The sequence below is a fragment of the Panulirus ornatus genome, chromosome 9, assembly GCF_036320965.1.
Source record: "Panulirus ornatus isolate Po-2019 chromosome 9, ASM3632096v1, whole genome shotgun sequence".
Lineage (NCBI taxonomy): Eukaryota > Metazoa > Arthropoda > Malacostraca > Decapoda > Palinuridae > Panulirus > Panulirus ornatus.
In genome coordinates, this window is record NC_092232.1 from 49,569,785 (window position 1) to 49,586,937 (window position 17,153).

Consider the following 17,153-nt stretch of genomic DNA (forward strand, 5'->3'; position numbering starts at 1 on the left):
TGAGAACTTATGATTGTTGATGTAACTCTAAAACATCTCACTAAGTATCAGATCTAGGGAGTGTTAGGAATCCAGTGGTACCTCTTTCATCACAATTGATGAACTAGATCATGTGCATCTGTCAACTGATTACCCTTGGTGGAACAAGTTGTTGGAAACTATGGCATGCGTGCCTTAGTAGCCACCACTGCATTCTAGAATTCCTCCATCATACATTATGTGTTGTTTCTAATGATTGCAGGCAGATTGTTGAACAGACTTGAGCCCCAAATCTTTAAGGTATTTCTTTCATTTTGTCTTGATTTTAGAGGTATTGATTTACAGTCTTCCTTGTCTATTGAGTGTAGGTTGAGGACCCTTTCTTCTGGGATTTTTCAGTGTAGATGATGACATTACCTCTCCCAGCTGCTCTCAAGAGAATGCAGCCTTTTGTGACCAACTGTTTGCAGTTGGTCATTTCCATTAACTCGTCAGGAGTATATATATATATATATATATATATATATATATATATATATATATATATATATATATATATAAATAATATATATAAATAATAAAAAATAAAAATAATATATATATATATATATATATATATATACATATATATATATATATATATATATATATATATATATATATATATATATATATATATATATATATATATATCTGTTTCCCATTTTAGAAAGTTAGAGTACACACCTGAAATAACAACCCCTCCTCCCTCATGTATGCGAGGTAGTGCTAGGAAAAGACAAAAAAGGCCACATTCATTCACAATCAGTCTTTAGCTGTCATGTAATAATGCACCGAAACCACAGCTCCCTTTCCACATCCAGGCCCAACAGAACTTTCCATGGTTTACCCCAGACGCTTCACATACCCTGGTTCAATCCCTTGACAGCACGTCAACCCCAGTATACCACATCGTTCCAGTTCTCTCTATTCCTTGCACGCCTTTCACCCTCCTGCATGTTCAGGCCCTGATCACTCAAAATCTTTTTCACTCCATCTTTCCACCTCCAGTTTGGTCTCCCACTTCTCTTCGTTCCCTCCACCTCTGACACATATATCCTCTTGGTCAATCTTTCCTCACTCATTCTCTCCATATGACCAAACCATTTCAAAACACCCTCTTCTGCTCTCTCAACCACATTCTTTTTATTACCACACATCTTTCTTACCTTATTATTACTTACTCGATCAAACCACCTCACACCACATATTGTCCTCAAACATCTCATTTCCAGCACATCCACCCTCCTGCGCACAACTCTATCTATAGGCCACACCTCACAACCATACAACATTGTTGGAACCAGTATGCCTTCAAACATACCCATTTTTGCTTTCCGAGATAATGTTCTCGACTTCCACACATTCTTCAGGCTCCCAGAATTTTTGCCCCCTCCCCCACCTTATGATTCACTTCTGCTTCCATGGTTCCATCCGCTGCCAAATCCACTCCCAGATGTCTAAAACGCTTCACTTCCTCCAGTTTTTCTCCATTCAAACTTACCTCCTAATTGACTTGACCCTCAACCCTACTGTACCTAATAACCTTGTTCTTATTCACGTTTACTCTCAACTTTCTTCTTTCACACACTTTACCAAACTTAATTGCAGTCTCCCACATTAGCGAGGTAGCGCAAGGAAACAGACGAGGAATGGCCTAACCCACCCACATACACATGTATGTACATAAAGGACCACACATGCACATATACATACATATATATTTCAACATATGCATACATATACATACACAGACTTATACATGTATACACATGTACATATTCATACTTGCTGCCTTCATCCATTCCTGTCACCACCCCACCACACGAAATGATATATAACCTGAATTAGCGAGATAGCGCAAGGAAACAGATGAGGAATGGCTCAACTCATCCACATACACATGTTTATACATAAACGCCCACACACGTACATATACATACATATACATATCAACGTATACATACATATACATACACAGACATATACATATATACACATGTCCATATCCATTCCTTTCGCCTCCCCACCACACACAAAATAGCATTCTTGATCACCGTTTCCTGCATTAGCGAGGTAGTGCCATTAACAGATGAAGAAAGACCACACCTGTTCACATCCAGTCTCTAGCTGCCATGTGTAATGCACCAAAACCACAGCTCCCTATCCACAAGCTGACCCTACAGATGTTTCCATGGTTTACCCCAAATGCTTTACATGCCCTGGTTCAGTTCATTATCAGATAGCACATCAATCCCGGCATACCACATCATTCCAATTCACTCTCTCCTGTATATGCCTTTAACCCTCCTGCATGTTCAGGCCCTTCCATCTCCAGTTTTGTCTCACTGTTCTTGTTCACTCCACTTCTGATGCACCTTCTCTTTGTCAACCTTTCCTCGCTCATTCTCTCCCTTTGTCCAAACCATTTTAGCACACTCACCTCTGCTCTTTCAGTCACTTTCTGTTTATTACCACACGTCTCTTTTACCCCTTCATTACTTACTCGAACAAACCACCTCACACCACATATTATCCTCAAGCATTTCATTTTCAACACATTCACCCTTCTTCGCAAAGCCTTATCAATAACCCATGCCTCACATCCATATGATATTGTTGGGACTACTGTTCCCTCAGACATACCCATTTTTGCCCTCCAAGATAACGTTCTCTCATTCCACAAATTCTTCAGCATTCCCTGAACTTTTGCCCTTCCCCCACCCTATGGCTCATTTCCCCTTGTATGGTTTTATTTGCTGTCATGTCCACCCACAGATGTGTAAAACACTTCACTTCTTTCAATTTTTTCCCATTCGGACTCACACCCCAACTAACCTGTCCCTCAACCCTGCCAAACTTCAGTGTTCCCAGAACCTTTGCCCCTTCCCCCACCCAGTGGTTCACTTCCACTTCTATGATTCCATTCACTGCCATGTCTACCCCAAGATATCTAAAATACCTCACTTCATCCAAGTTTTTTTTTCCATTCAGACTCACACCCAGCTAACCTGTCCCTCAACCTTGCTGAACCTGATAACTTTGCTTTTATTCACAATTGTTCTCAATTTTCTCTTTCCACACACGCATCCAAACTCAGTGATCAACTTCTGCAGTTTCTCACTCGAATCTACCACCAGTGCTGTGTCATCAGCAAACAGCTGACACATACCAGGCCATATCATCCCCCACAGACTACAAACTTGCACCATTCTCCAAGACTGACATTTACCTACTTCACCACCCCATCCATAGATAAATTGAATTACCATGGTGACATCATATACCCATGCCACAGACCAACCTTCACTTGAAATCATTCACTCCCCTCTCTTCCTACTAGTACACAATCCTTAAACCTTGATTAAACTTCTCACTGCTTCTAGCAGCTTATCCCCCACACTGTATATTAGTAAGACCTTCCACAAAGCATCTCTGTCAACCCTACCATATGCTTCCTCCAGATCCAAAAATGCCACATACAAATTCATTTGTTTTTCTAATTCCACGGGGAAATGAAACACGATAAGTTCCCAAGTGCACTTTCATGTAATAATCGCATCATCAGGGAAGATACAAGAAAAAATGTCATATATAAAAGCTAGTGACTAAATTTGGTAAAGTGTGTGAAAGAAGAAAGCTGAGAGTAAATGTGAGTAAGAGCAAGGTTAATTATTAGGTTCATTAGGGTTGAGAGACAAATCAGTCGGGAGGTAAGTTTGAATGGAGAAAAACTGAGGAAGTGGAGTGTTTTAGATATCTGGGAGTAGATTTAGCTGCGGAGGGAACCATGGAAGCGGAAGTGAGTCACTGGGTAGGGGAGGGAGCGAAGATTCTGGGAGCCTTGAAGAATGTGTGGAAGTCGAGAACATTATCTCCGAAAGCAAAAATGGGTATGTTTGAAGGAATAGTGGTTCCAACAATGTTATATGGTTGCGAGGCATGGGTTATAGATAGGGTTGTGCAGAGGAGGGTGGATGTGTTGGAAATGAGGTGTTTGAGGACAATATGTGGTGTGAGGTGGTTTGATCGAGTAAGTAATAATAGGGTAAGAGAGATGTGTGGTAATAAAAAGAGTGTGGTTGAGAGAGCAGAAGAGGGTTTATTGAAATGGTTTGGTCACATGGAGAGAATGAGTGAGGAAAGATTGACCAAGAGGATATATGTGTCTGAGGTGGAGGGAACAAGGAGAAGTGGGAGACCAAATTGGAGGTGGAAGGATGGAGTGAAAAAGATTTTGAACAAACTGGAGAGTGAAAGGCGTGCAAAGAATAGAGTGAATTGGAACGGGGTCAGCGTGCTGTCAGTGTATTGAACCAGGGCATGTGAAGTGTCTGGGATAAACCATGGAAAGTTTTGTGGGGCCTGGATGTGCAAAGGGAGCTGTGGTTTCGGTGCATTACACATGACAGCTAGAGACTGAGTGTGAACGAATGTGGCCTTTGTTGTCTTTTCGTAGTGCTACCTCGCACGTGCACCAGGGGAGTGGGGTGCCATTTCATGTGTGGCTGGGTGGTGATGGGAATGGATGAAGGCAGAAAGTATGAATGTGTACATGTGTATATATGTATATGTCTGTGTATGTATATGTTGAAATGAATAGGTATGTATATGTGTGTGTGTGTGGGTGTGTATGTATATACATTTGTATTTGGGTGGGTTGGGCCATTCTTTCATCTGTTTCCTTGCGCTACCTCGCTATCGCGGGAGACAGTGACAGAGTATGATAAATGAATAGTAAATATAATATAAGTATTTCTCCCACACATTCTTTAAAGCTGACACCTTTCCAACCTGACGCTCAGTACATTCCTTCAACTTCTCAGTCAATACCCTCTCACACAACTTACCAGGTATACGCAACAAACTTGTACCTCTGTTGTTTGAACTCTCACCTTTATCTCCCTAGCCTTTATGTAATGACACTTCATATGCATTTTCCTATTCCTCAGGCACCTCACCACGATCCATACTTACATTGAAAATTCATACCAACCAATCAACAACATACCGACGCCCTTTCTTAATTGATTCATCTGCAGTGCCATCTACTCAAGTTGCCTTGCTGTATTTCATCTAATGTAAGGCTTTCATCACCTCATCTCTCTTCACTAAACCACTCTCTATAACTTCCTTACTTTGCATACCACCCCTACCAAAATGCCCTTTATCTGCCTCTCTATGTCATCAAACACATTTAACAATCCTTCAAAGTACTCACTCCTCACTTCATCACTACCTGTTTTCCCCTTCACAGATGTTCCCATTTGTTCTCTTTTCTATTGTACATTATTTACATCCTTCCAAAACATCTTATCCTCCCTAAAGTTTACTGATACTTGTTCTCCCCAACTCTCATTTGCCCTCCATTTTAACCCCTGCACTTACCTCTCGAGCTGTTGCTTTCTCTTATCCATTCCCAATCATTTGCATTCCTTCTTTGTAAGTACCACCCAAATGCCTCTCTTTGCTCTTTCACTTGCAACTTTACCTAATCTACCACTCACTGCCCTTTCTAATCTGTCCACCTCCTACCTTTTTTGCATGCCAAATGCATCTCTTGCACGTGCCATCACTTCTTCCCTAAATACCTCTCATTCCTCACCCACTCTCCTTGCTTCATTTATTCTCACCTTTTCCCATTCTACAATCAATCTCTCCTGGTATTTCATCAGTCTCATATCCAAACTCACTTACTCTCACCACTCTCTTCTCAGTGACATTGATTCCTCTTTTTGGAAAACCTCTACAAATCTTTACCCTTATCTCCACATTATTAGTAAACCTACCCACAATTCCTTTGATAATCAAAACTTTGAACCTGCAATGAGTTTCCTTTTTGTTTTCAGAATTAATTTTGATCCTCACACTCTGAGTAATGAAAAAAATCTTCTGTGTTTGTTTAGTCTAGGATATTTGTTATAATTTCCTCAGGAGTGAAAGAACAGGAAAATCTAAGGTTCTTCTCCATCTAGTTTGAATCAAGCCCAGGTTTAGCTCCAAGCATTTGTTAGCAGTATTGTACTTCCATCGTTTGAGATTGTCTGCATTTGACATTATATTTGTATTAGTATAGTCATTTATAGATATTCAGATGTGTTTCTGTAAGAACATGACTGTTCCCCCCAAATAAGTTTAAGAAATCTCAAAGCACAGTAAAGCCCACTGAGGGTCTGTGGCTTACACTTGTTGAAGGTTTGGAATTTTATTGATAGACAGGTTTTCATGGTGATCCACATTCACTCATTAAAAAGATGGGAGAACATCCAAGCCACTACTATTCACATAGATCCTCTGTAATTGCATTTTGCCCTTTATTTTTGACTTAGTGTCCATAACACATCAAACTGTATAGGTGAAAACAAGTGTTTACTGAAAGTAGCTGAATCTAAAAGTTGGAACATAGCAGCTTGTGCACATTTCTGTTTATGACAAACAAGAGACATGTTGCTGCAGTCAGATTATGTACATGGCTGTAATGGCTCAGACATATGTTTGAACATCCAGTTGCAGTAATCATTAATGTTAGTTATATTTTTTTGAAAAATTTTGGTAATTTTTTACTACCGATGGGTTGGTAATAGTCTTATGTGTTTTGTAACAGTAGAATTGCTGTTAGCTTAAGCTGTGATTTAAGATGGGCCCTGGGAAGTTATCAACTGGTGTACTGAATTCCCTATTTATTATCATTTCAGTTTTTGATGTGATTACACATTTCAGGTTCTTGTGTAGAAGCAGCATGCAAAACTGCTTATGAGTTAATAGACTTAAGTAAGCATGAAGGAGTTCATCCCAGACTTGGTGCAGTTGATCTTGTACCTTTACACCCAGTTTCAGAAAACATATCTCTCCAATCTCTTGGTCACATAGCATATGGTAAGTACCAGTATGCTCTTCATATTGAGTACTTAATATACCCAGTTGACTATAATTTTGATTAGGCATTTTATGTCATCTGTATGTTTTAAAGTCTCCCACCAAACTGTTTATTCTCTTGGAAATAAGGATGAAATAAATTTTCTTTTTTGCACTTTATATATTATCAGTTAATTCCATTGTTTTCATGTTGACTGAATGTAAATTAGAAAGAAATTAGTCCCATGTAGGCCATAACAATTGGATGTGAGATCTTGTGAGCACAAACCCAGATGGGAATGCAGTGGCTCAGGTGTAAACAGTGAGTAGCATATAGGGCTACCCTGTTAATGTATCAGGTTTTGAATCTGGTCTCACATTCTGATCCTGTTTTCTATCAGGCATATGGGTTGTATGATTTTCATATAAATGACTTATATGTCAGCCTGAGTCTGGTGCCTGTAATATTTTCTAGTTTTCTTCTGTCAAAAGGAAAAATAATCATTGTCATGGAAAGAATCTAGTTTTATGTGGATTTTCATGCAAGAGGTCTGAGATTGATGTATGTTGTACTGCATAATCTAATACCCTTTAATGTTAGGATCTTGCTCACAGTTTAGGCAATTATCCTGACCGTAGTATCTTACTTTTACTTTACTGTTGCTGTCTATTGCAATTGCCTTGTTCTACCAACAGTGAAAGAGCAAAAAATTTTCTAATTCTGTATAAAAGATTTTATTTATTTATTTTGCTTTGTCGCTGTCTCCCGCGTTTTCTAGGTAGCGCAAGGAAACAGATGAAAGAAATGGCCCAACCCACCCCCATACACATGTATATACATACACGTCCACACACGCAAATATACATACCCATACATCTCAATGTACACATATATATACACACACAGACACATACATATATACACATGCACACAATTCACACTGTCTGCCTTTATTCATTCATTCATTCATTCATTCGTTCTTTATTTTTCATCATAGTTGGATGTATTCGTCCTTCAGGTGTATAACAGTGAAGTTTAGACATCACAGAGAGATGCATGGTTTGTGTTGTTGGTATGTTTGTTGGACTTTTCTGAGATTCAGGTACATGAATCATCTTTGTTGAGGAGATTGGAGGTTTGCTGCAGCTGTTCAAGGTTCATTTCTAAAAACCATAGATTTCCTAGCACATTCCTTTTTTCTCTGGGATAAGGGATAGCATTCTTTGCCTGCATTTAGCAGTGGATCACTGTTTGAATTCCTCATATACAGCCTGCTTTTTATAGTATTAAGAGTTGGTTGCCTAAGAGTGGATTGCAGAATCATGTAATCTGGTTCTTCAAAATATTCTGGGAGAAAAATTAACAGAGCTTCTCTGGACTACCTCAGTGCTTTCATTGAAGGGGTTTCTACAGAAGCTACTGCATCACATAATTACTGTGTGGTCATTGGCAACTCATGGCGGGCCGTTTTGATAACTGTTTCTTTCCGTACACCTCAAAGCTTTGGAACTCCCACCTTCTCATGTCATTCCCAATAACTGTGACCTGGCTCATTTTAAAAGAAAGGTTTTTCACTTCCTCCAAAATTCATAAATACTTTCCCATGTCTCTTCTTTTTCCCTTTCATAATCCTCTCTATATTTCAATTAAGGCCTGGTCTTGATGTGGACTTTTATATGTGACTGGAGCCTTCAACATAAAAAAAAACTAGTTGAATCCAGTTTAGCATCCTTGTCTGTAGCATCCTGTTGCAGAAGTCATTCTTGATCTTCCAGAATAGATATTGAAGGATGTAGTGATGGAAAACCAACTTCATAATGTGTGCAATATTGCATGGTGAATTTCATCACTTTTAAGACATTTGTATTGTTTAAATGTTTTTTACAGCATTGAGCACAGAATTAAGATAACTCATTTGATGGCCATATCATATGTGATGGGGGGAATGTTCAAACTCTAGATTCTACACTCATCTCAGCAAAGCCTTCCAAAAATATTATGATTTTTATTGTATTTGAATTATATTGTTGATAAATGAGCTACAACAATAACAATTGAGAAGTAGCATATCCGAGAACAGATTTTTGAAGGGAGAGGTGTATATTATCAAGAATGATAATGTGCTTATTCTCACAGATTTTATGTCAGTTAATGCATATTCATGTTAAATGCAGTAATTGGGATCACAATCTTTAGCAAATTTAGAACAATTCTAATAGCATGATTAATTAAACAAGGTAAAAAGGGCAATGATAAGGTTGAAGATAGGAAAAGCACCTGGAGGGGTTGGATTACAGCTGAAATGTTTAAGTATTGAGGAGCAAATGTGATAAGAGTGGGTGCACAGAAGCAGTAATTTGTGCCTGAGGATTGGTTGAAAGCAATTATTTTTCTTTTATTCAGAGGAAAAGGTGCTAAGGCTGTATGTAGCAGTTATAGGGGAATAAGTATGCTAAGTGTACCAGGAAAAGTGCATGCAAGAGTGTTGATTGACAGAATAGTGAAAGTGACTGTATGCAGAATAAGTGAGGAGCTAGGTTTTTTTTTGGAAAGGTAGGGATGTGTGAATCAGATTTTTGTCGTGAGAATGAGTTTGGAAAAAATCCAGCAAAAGGTGAGCATCTAGCGAAAGGTGTAAAGCTGAATGCAGCTTTTATGGATCTGGAAGAAGCCTATGACAGAATTGAGTAGAATGCTATATGGGATGCATCATGGGTATATAGTGTAGGGGACAGCTGTTGGATCATATAAAAGCTTCTATAATGGAGCAAATGCTTGTGTAAGAATGGATGGAGAGATGAGAGAAAGTTTCATTTATGTGGGTGTGAGGCAGGGCTGTGTGATGTCACTGTGGCTTCTTAACACTTATATGAATGGAGTGATAAGAAAGATGAAAGCAAAACTAGGAAAAGATGGGGCAGAGATAGAGTATGGTGTTAAAGTATCATGGCTAATGATAATCCTGTATTTGGATGATTCTGCATTGTTTGTTGAGAGTGAAGAGGAGCTGCAGAAGGAAGTGAGTGTGTTTTATATTATGTTAAAGTGTAGGCAATTGAAGGTAATGCAAGTAAAAGTAAAGTGATGGAGTTTGAAAGGAAACAAGAGTTATGATATTTAAGGTGGCTTGTGAATAAGGCTTACTGGAAAGCTAGGAACACATTTTATGCATCTAGTAGGGGAGTAGGGGAGAAAGAATACTTCCCACGTATTCCCTGCGTGTCGTAGAAGGCGACTAAAAGGGGAGGGAGCGGGGGGCTGGAAATCCTCCCCTCTCATTTTTTTTTTTTAATTTTCCAAAAGAAGGAACAGAGAATTGGGCCAGGTGAGGGTATTCCCTCAAGGCCCAGTCCTCTGTTCTTAACGCTACCTCGCTAATGCGGGAAATGGCGAATAGTTTGAAAGAAAGAGGGAAAATTAACAAAAATGTGAAAAATGGTGGTCTAAATGTTTAATGTTGCCTTTTTCTCCTTCCTAACTTAGCTAAGTAAGACAGGTACTTAAAACAGTGTTTTTGATGTTGCCCTCCAGTACAATAACACAATCAATGGGACCTTAATTAAGAGTAGGAAAAATTATAGAAAAATTGGGTGTGTACGCCATCAAATGTAAGGCATGTAACAATGTATACATTGGCCAGACTGGCGAAATGGTAACTGAGAGATGCTATTGGCTCCATCATTCAGTATGCAGGGATGACCACAAAAATGTGATAGCTGGACTCTGTCATGAAAACGATCACCCTGTAGACCTTAACAACCCAGTCACATTGTACCCCTCTTCTGATTTTGCTATCTGTAATGTCACTGAATCTTAATTGCTAAGCTAAGAACTTTAATTTGTCCCAAGGAAACTTCAAAGCACATCCTCTAATTGATCAAAATATTATGAAAGAATTATCAAGGAATAATAACTTAAGAATAATAGTTGAACACACAGACCAACCCCCTCCACACAACCCCCTTTAACCACATGGCATCCCTCACTTTCCCCTTAACAGTCAGGCCAGTGTGTCATCTAGAATGGCAGAGAAGAGATGGAATTTTTGTGGTGGTGTTATGATTTTAAAAACTTTATGAATTGTTGGCACCTGATGAGGCAGATTGTCTTCATGAAGCATGTTGTGCCATGTGTATACAAAAGTTACATGTTCAGTAAAATTATATGAAATTGTACTGAATTGTGATTTCGTCATAATTGTCATCACGGACTAGTGTGATCGGCATATCAATATACATATTTTTTATATATTTATTTATTTATTTATTATACTTGATCACCATTTCCCTCATCACCGAGGTAGCACCAGGAAACAGTAAAAGAATGGCCCATCTACCCACATACACATATATATACATAAATGCACATGCATACATATACTTATCAACATATACATACATATACATACACAGACGTATATATATATATATACACAAATACATATTCATACTTGCTTGCCTTCATCCATTCATGCGCTACTGTGTCCCACAGGAAACAGCATCGCTACCCCCTGCTTCAGCAAGACAGTGCCAGAAAAACAGACAAAAATGGCCACATTCACTCACTCAGTCACTAGCTGTCATGTGTAATGCACCAAAACCACAGCTCCCTATCCATATCCAGGCCTCACAGACCTTTCCATGGTTTACCCCAGATGTTTCACATTCCCTGGTTCAGTTCATTGACAGCACATTGACCCAGGTATACCACATAATTCCAATTCACTCTATTCCTTGCACGCATCTCACCCTCCTGTATGTTCAGGCCCCGATTGGTCAGAATCCTTTTCACTCCATCCTTCCACCTCCAATTTGGTCTCCCACGTCTCCTTGTTCCCTCCACCCCTGACATATGTATCCTCTTTGTCAATATTTCCTCACTCATTCTCTTCACACCCTCTTCTGTTCTCTCAACCACACTCTTTTTATTTCCACTCCTCTCTTACCCTTTCAGTACTTACTTGATCAGACCACCTCACACCACATATTGTCCTCAGACATTTAATTTCCAACACATCCACCCTCCCCCGTACAACCTTATCCATAGCCCATGCCTCACAACCATGTAATATTGTTGGAACTACTATTCCTTCAAACATACCCATTTTTGCTCTCCGAGATAATGTTCTCTCCTTCCACACATTCCTCATTGCTCCCAAAACCTTCGCCCCCTCCCCCACCCTGTGACTGACTTCTGCTTCCATGGTTCCATCCGCTGCTAAGTCCACTCCCAGATATCAAAAATACTTCACTTGCTCCAGTTTTTCTCAGTGACTGATGGTAATTACTGATGTTGTGCTGACTGGTGTAATAAAGTATGGTATGGTTGTGATTGATATCGTTTTGTGTGGCTTGTTAGTGACTGGTTTGGTGATAACTGGTATGATGGTGATGGACATAATAGTGACTATTACTGGTATGGTAATGATTGGTATGTTGGTGACTGGCATCATGGTCACTGGTGTGATGGGTGCTAGTACAGTGGTTATTGGCATGTTGGTGACCAGAATGGTATTTACCGGTGGGTTAATGACTGGCATGGTGGTGACTGGCTTGTTTGTTAATTGATTTTTGGTGACTTGTTAGTGACTGTTATGGTAGTGACTACAATAGTACTAAATGGCACGGTGTTGACAAGCACAGTGGTGATTGGCTGCAAGTGACTTTCATGGTGGTAATTGGTATGGTATGACTTGCAAGGTAGTGACTGTGACAGTTTACTGTCATGTTAGTGATGAGCATGAGTGATTAGCTTACTGGTGACTGGTATGATAACAAAGCTATTTTTGGTGATATGCATGTTAGTGACAGACATGGTGGTAAATGTCATTTTGGTGATTGGCATGGTAGTGACTGGCAGTCATGACAAGCATTGTGGTGAGTGGTATTTTGGTGAATGGTACGGTCGTGACTAGCTTTGAGGAGACCAGTATGGTAGTGACTGCATGGTTTTGACTAGAATAGTACTTATTTACATAGAAGTGAAAGGCATGGTTTTGACTGGCATGGTGGTGATTAGTGTTGTAGTGACTGACATGATGGTGACTGGCTGGGTAGTGATTGGCAAGATGGTATTGGTTTGGTAAAGGAGTTAAGAAGTAGGACCCCACATGTGCAGATTCCTATCACTGTACAAATAGGTCATTACACATACAACAGTGAATAGTCCTTTGTGAGATACAGAGAGAGAACATCCAGATACTATGACAAAAAAGAAAAGCAAGAAACTCATTGGAAGAGATGTAAAGAAGTACTTTTATTTTATTATCAGAGTAATGGATGACTGGAATGAGTGAAGTAATGAAATTCAGTGTGCTTATGGTATACAAAAGATTAAAGAGTGGAATGACTTTGAGGAAAGTTCAAATGTAGAATTCTTCCCCCATATTCTACTGACAGTTCACATATCTACAGCCACTTTACAAATAAATAACTTCTAAAAGACTTAGTACTGGAAATTTAGGGAGGTCCTTAAGACCGGGACTAACCAAAAATTTAAGCTTGATTTAGTGTTACTAATTAACACATCAAAGATCCTATCTGTACACCCAGTTTCTTAGATGCAGACTTAGCTGTTCCCATAATGTGGGTTTCCTAAGAAAGAGTGGATTTTACAGTAATATCAAGTATGGTCATTGAGTCAAGAGGTGGAATTACAGAACCATCAAAGGAGTGATGAGAGTTGTGAGTTTTCAATAGAGAGATGACTAGAAATCGGGTCTTGGAGGCATTAAACTTAACAAGATTTTGCGTATTTTACTGAGATATCCTGTCCAAGTCTGAGTTTATTGAGGAAGCTGTGTCAAGATGAGATGCAGATCAAGTGAGAGAGGAGGGAACAGAATTGAAGGACATGGATGAATGCACTGCTGAGTTATCAGCATATCAATGCATTGGATTATTTGTGGAGGAGAGGAAATCGTTGAAAAAAAAAGGAGAAAAAGTGTAGGGAGCAGGACAGAACCCTGAGGGACACCACTGTTGATGAAGAAAAGGGGGAAGTGATCCATTAACAGCCACAGAGATAGATTGGCCAGAGAGGAGGCTGGATATGAAGGAGCAAAGTGAGGGAAGGAAGCCAAAAGAGGGAAGCTTAGAGATGAGACCTTGATGCCACACCCTGTCAAAAGCCTTAGATATTTCAAGGGCAACTACATATGACTTCCCAAAATCTTTCATGGATGATGACCAGACATTAGTGTGATAGGATCTCATCTTATGGGAGCTACACTGGTGATTAGAATGAAGACTGATTTTCAAGATGTTCAAGGATATAGGAGTTGAGGAGGGATTCAAAGACTTTGGAAATTGTAGATGTCAAAGCAATAGGACAATAGTTAGACTGGTCAGAATGATCTCCCTTCTTAGGGATGGGATGTGTCAAAACATGTTTCCAGGGAGAAGGAAAAGTTTTGGTTTTTAAACAGAAACGGAACAGACGAACAAGCACAGTTGCAAGTTCAGAGACACTCTTTCAGTACGTGGGGATGGATGCCATCAGGACCATAAGTCTTGCATGTGTCCAGGGAAAGAAATGTCTTTTTGGACAGCCTGAAAAGAGATTACAGGAAGAGGCATAGGATAAGTAAGAGTAGCATCAGGGGGTGAAAAATGTTAGTCCTCCAAGGTAGAGTTAGAGGAGAGACAGGAACCAAAGAGAGTTACTTTGTCAATGGGAGAGACAGCTATAGTTCAATTAGAATGGAAAAGTGAGGGAGAGGTAGAGCGACAGAAGGCATTAGAGATGCCCTTAGCTAAAGACTAGAAAGACCTATCAGTGGATGATGGAGAGGTTATTGCACTTCCTTTGAATAAAGGAACACTTTGCCTCATGGATAATGTGCTTGTAGCGATAATGGAGCTGTGATGAAAGCTGAATGGGAACTAGAGGAAGGAGAGTTTTTCCAAGCCCAGTATGCCTGATCCCTTGTTTGAATGACCTCAGAACAGGAATGGTTGAACCATGGATTGGATGAGGAAGTAGTTTTGGAGGAAGAGGGGATAAATGCTTCCATTCCCACAAGAATGACCTCTGCTATGCATTTGTGGTAGAGACAGACATCACCAAATCCAGAATATTAGGTGAGTGGTTACAACAGTTAGGTATATGGGTAGAATTCACACTCTGTTCTGTATGAATAGGTAACTAGAAATAATAAGTAATTACATGATAAGTCAAGCTCATGGTGTGCACCAAATTTAAATTAAAATTTTAACTTATATATTCTAATAATTGATAAGGCTAAAATAATTTTTGAACTTTCTGATAAACCCCAGTTCTGGCAACTTCCTAAATTTTTAGGGCTGGGCCATTTACTGGTTACTAGAAGACATCAAGAAAAGTTTAAGAAAAATTGAGAATTAGTAGAATTATCCATATGTGTTGTACAGACATTTGAACTCATTAGACAATGCAAGCTCGGCTTATGATGTCTTTTTTGACTTTGTTGACTTGTACATCTTCCTTTCTTCTTTGCCACCGCTATTGGATTATTTACAGTTCACCATTTGCCATATCATCATCAACATAATTAGAGCCCTAAGAATATCATTGGTTAGCCATTACAGTAATTGATGTGGGATGTATGCTAGGGCTATGTCTACCATTATTGTGTTGTATGGGTTATTAACATATTAGAATGCTTTTTCATTGCAAACTGTTGTTACTTGTGATATACGACATATCGACATACCAATGAGGTGACTTTCATTTAGTTACCATCATTGTGTTATATTTATTTATTTATTTTGCTTTGTCGCTGTCTCCTGCGTTAGCAAGGTAGCGCAAGGAAACAGACGAAAGAATGGCTCAATCCACCCGCATACACATGTATATACATACACGTCCACACATGCAAATATACATAGCTATACATCTCAACTTTTTTTTTTTTTTTTTTTTTTTTGCTCTCTCCTGCGTTTGCGAGGTAGCACAAGGAAACAGACGAAAGAAATGGCCCAACCCACCCCCATACACATGTATATACATACGTCCACACACGCAAATATACATAGCTACACAGCTTTCCGTGGTTTACCCCAGACGCTTCACATGCCCTGATTCAATCCACTGACAGCACGTCAACCCCGGTATACCACATCGGTCCAATTCACTCTATTCCTTGCCCTCCTTTCACCCTCCTGCATGTTCAGGCCCCGATCACACAAAATCTTTTTCACTCCATCTTTCCACCTCCAATTTGGTCTCCCACTTCTCCTCGTTCCCTCCACCTCCGACACATATATCCTCTTGGTCAATCTTTCCTCACTCATTCTCTCCATGTGCCCAAACCATTTCAAAACACCCTCTTCTGCTCTCTCAACCACGCTCTTTTTAGTTCCACACATCTCTCTTACCCTTACGTTACTTACTCGATCAAACCACCTCACACCACACATTTTCCTCAAACATCTCATTTCCAGCACATCCATCCTCCTGTGCACAACTCTATCCATAGCCCACGCCTCGCAACCATACAACATTGTTGGAACCACTATTCCTTCAAACATACCCATTTTTGCTTTCCGAGATAATGTTCTCAATGTATACATATATATACACACACAGACATATACATATATACACATGTACATAATTCATACTGTCTGCCTTTATTCATTCCCATCGCCATCTCGCCACACATGGAATAACAACCCCCCTCCCCCTCATGTGTGCGAGGTAGCACTAGGAAACACAACAAAGGCCCCATTCGTTCACACTCAGTCTCTAGCTGTCATGTAATAATGCACCGAAACCACAGCTCCCTTTCCACATCCAGGCCCCACAGAACTTTCCATGGTTTACCCCAGACACTTCACATGCCCTTGTTCAATCCATTGACAGCACGTCGACCCCGGTATACCACATAGTTCCAATTCACTCTATTCCATGCACGCCTTTCACCCTCCTGCATGTTCAGGCCCCAATCACTCAAAATCTTTTTCACTCCATCTTTCCACCTCCAATTTGGTCTCCCACTTCTCCTCATTCCCTCCACCTCTGACACATATATCCTCTTGGTCAATCTTTCCTCACTCATTCTCTTCATGTGACCAAACCACTTCAAAACACCCTCTTCTGCTCCCTCAACCACACTCTTTTTGTTACCACACATCTCTCTTACCCTATTATTACTTACTCAATCAAACCACCTCACACCACATATTGTCCTCAAACATCTCATTTCCAGCACATCCACCCTCCTGCGCACAACTCTATCCATAGCCCATGCCTCGCAACCATACAACATTGTTAGAACCAGTATTCCTTCAAACATACC

The 17,153-nt window shown here is 39.7% G+C and overlaps 1 protein-coding gene across 1 annotated transcript in view; it reads left to right on the top strand.

Annotated features, from left to right (window-relative positions):
* Positions 1 to 17,153, top strand: part of LOC139750411 (uncharacterized) — a 158,511-nt gene that overhangs the window by 1,174 nt on the left and 140,184 nt on the right. The window contains exon 2 of the mRNA XM_071665178.1: positions 6,739 to 6,894. Within this exon, the coding sequence (XP_071521279.1) occupies positions 6,739 to 6,894 (156 nt within the window). The remainder of the gene's footprint in view (positions 1 to 6,738; positions 6,895 to 17,153) is intronic.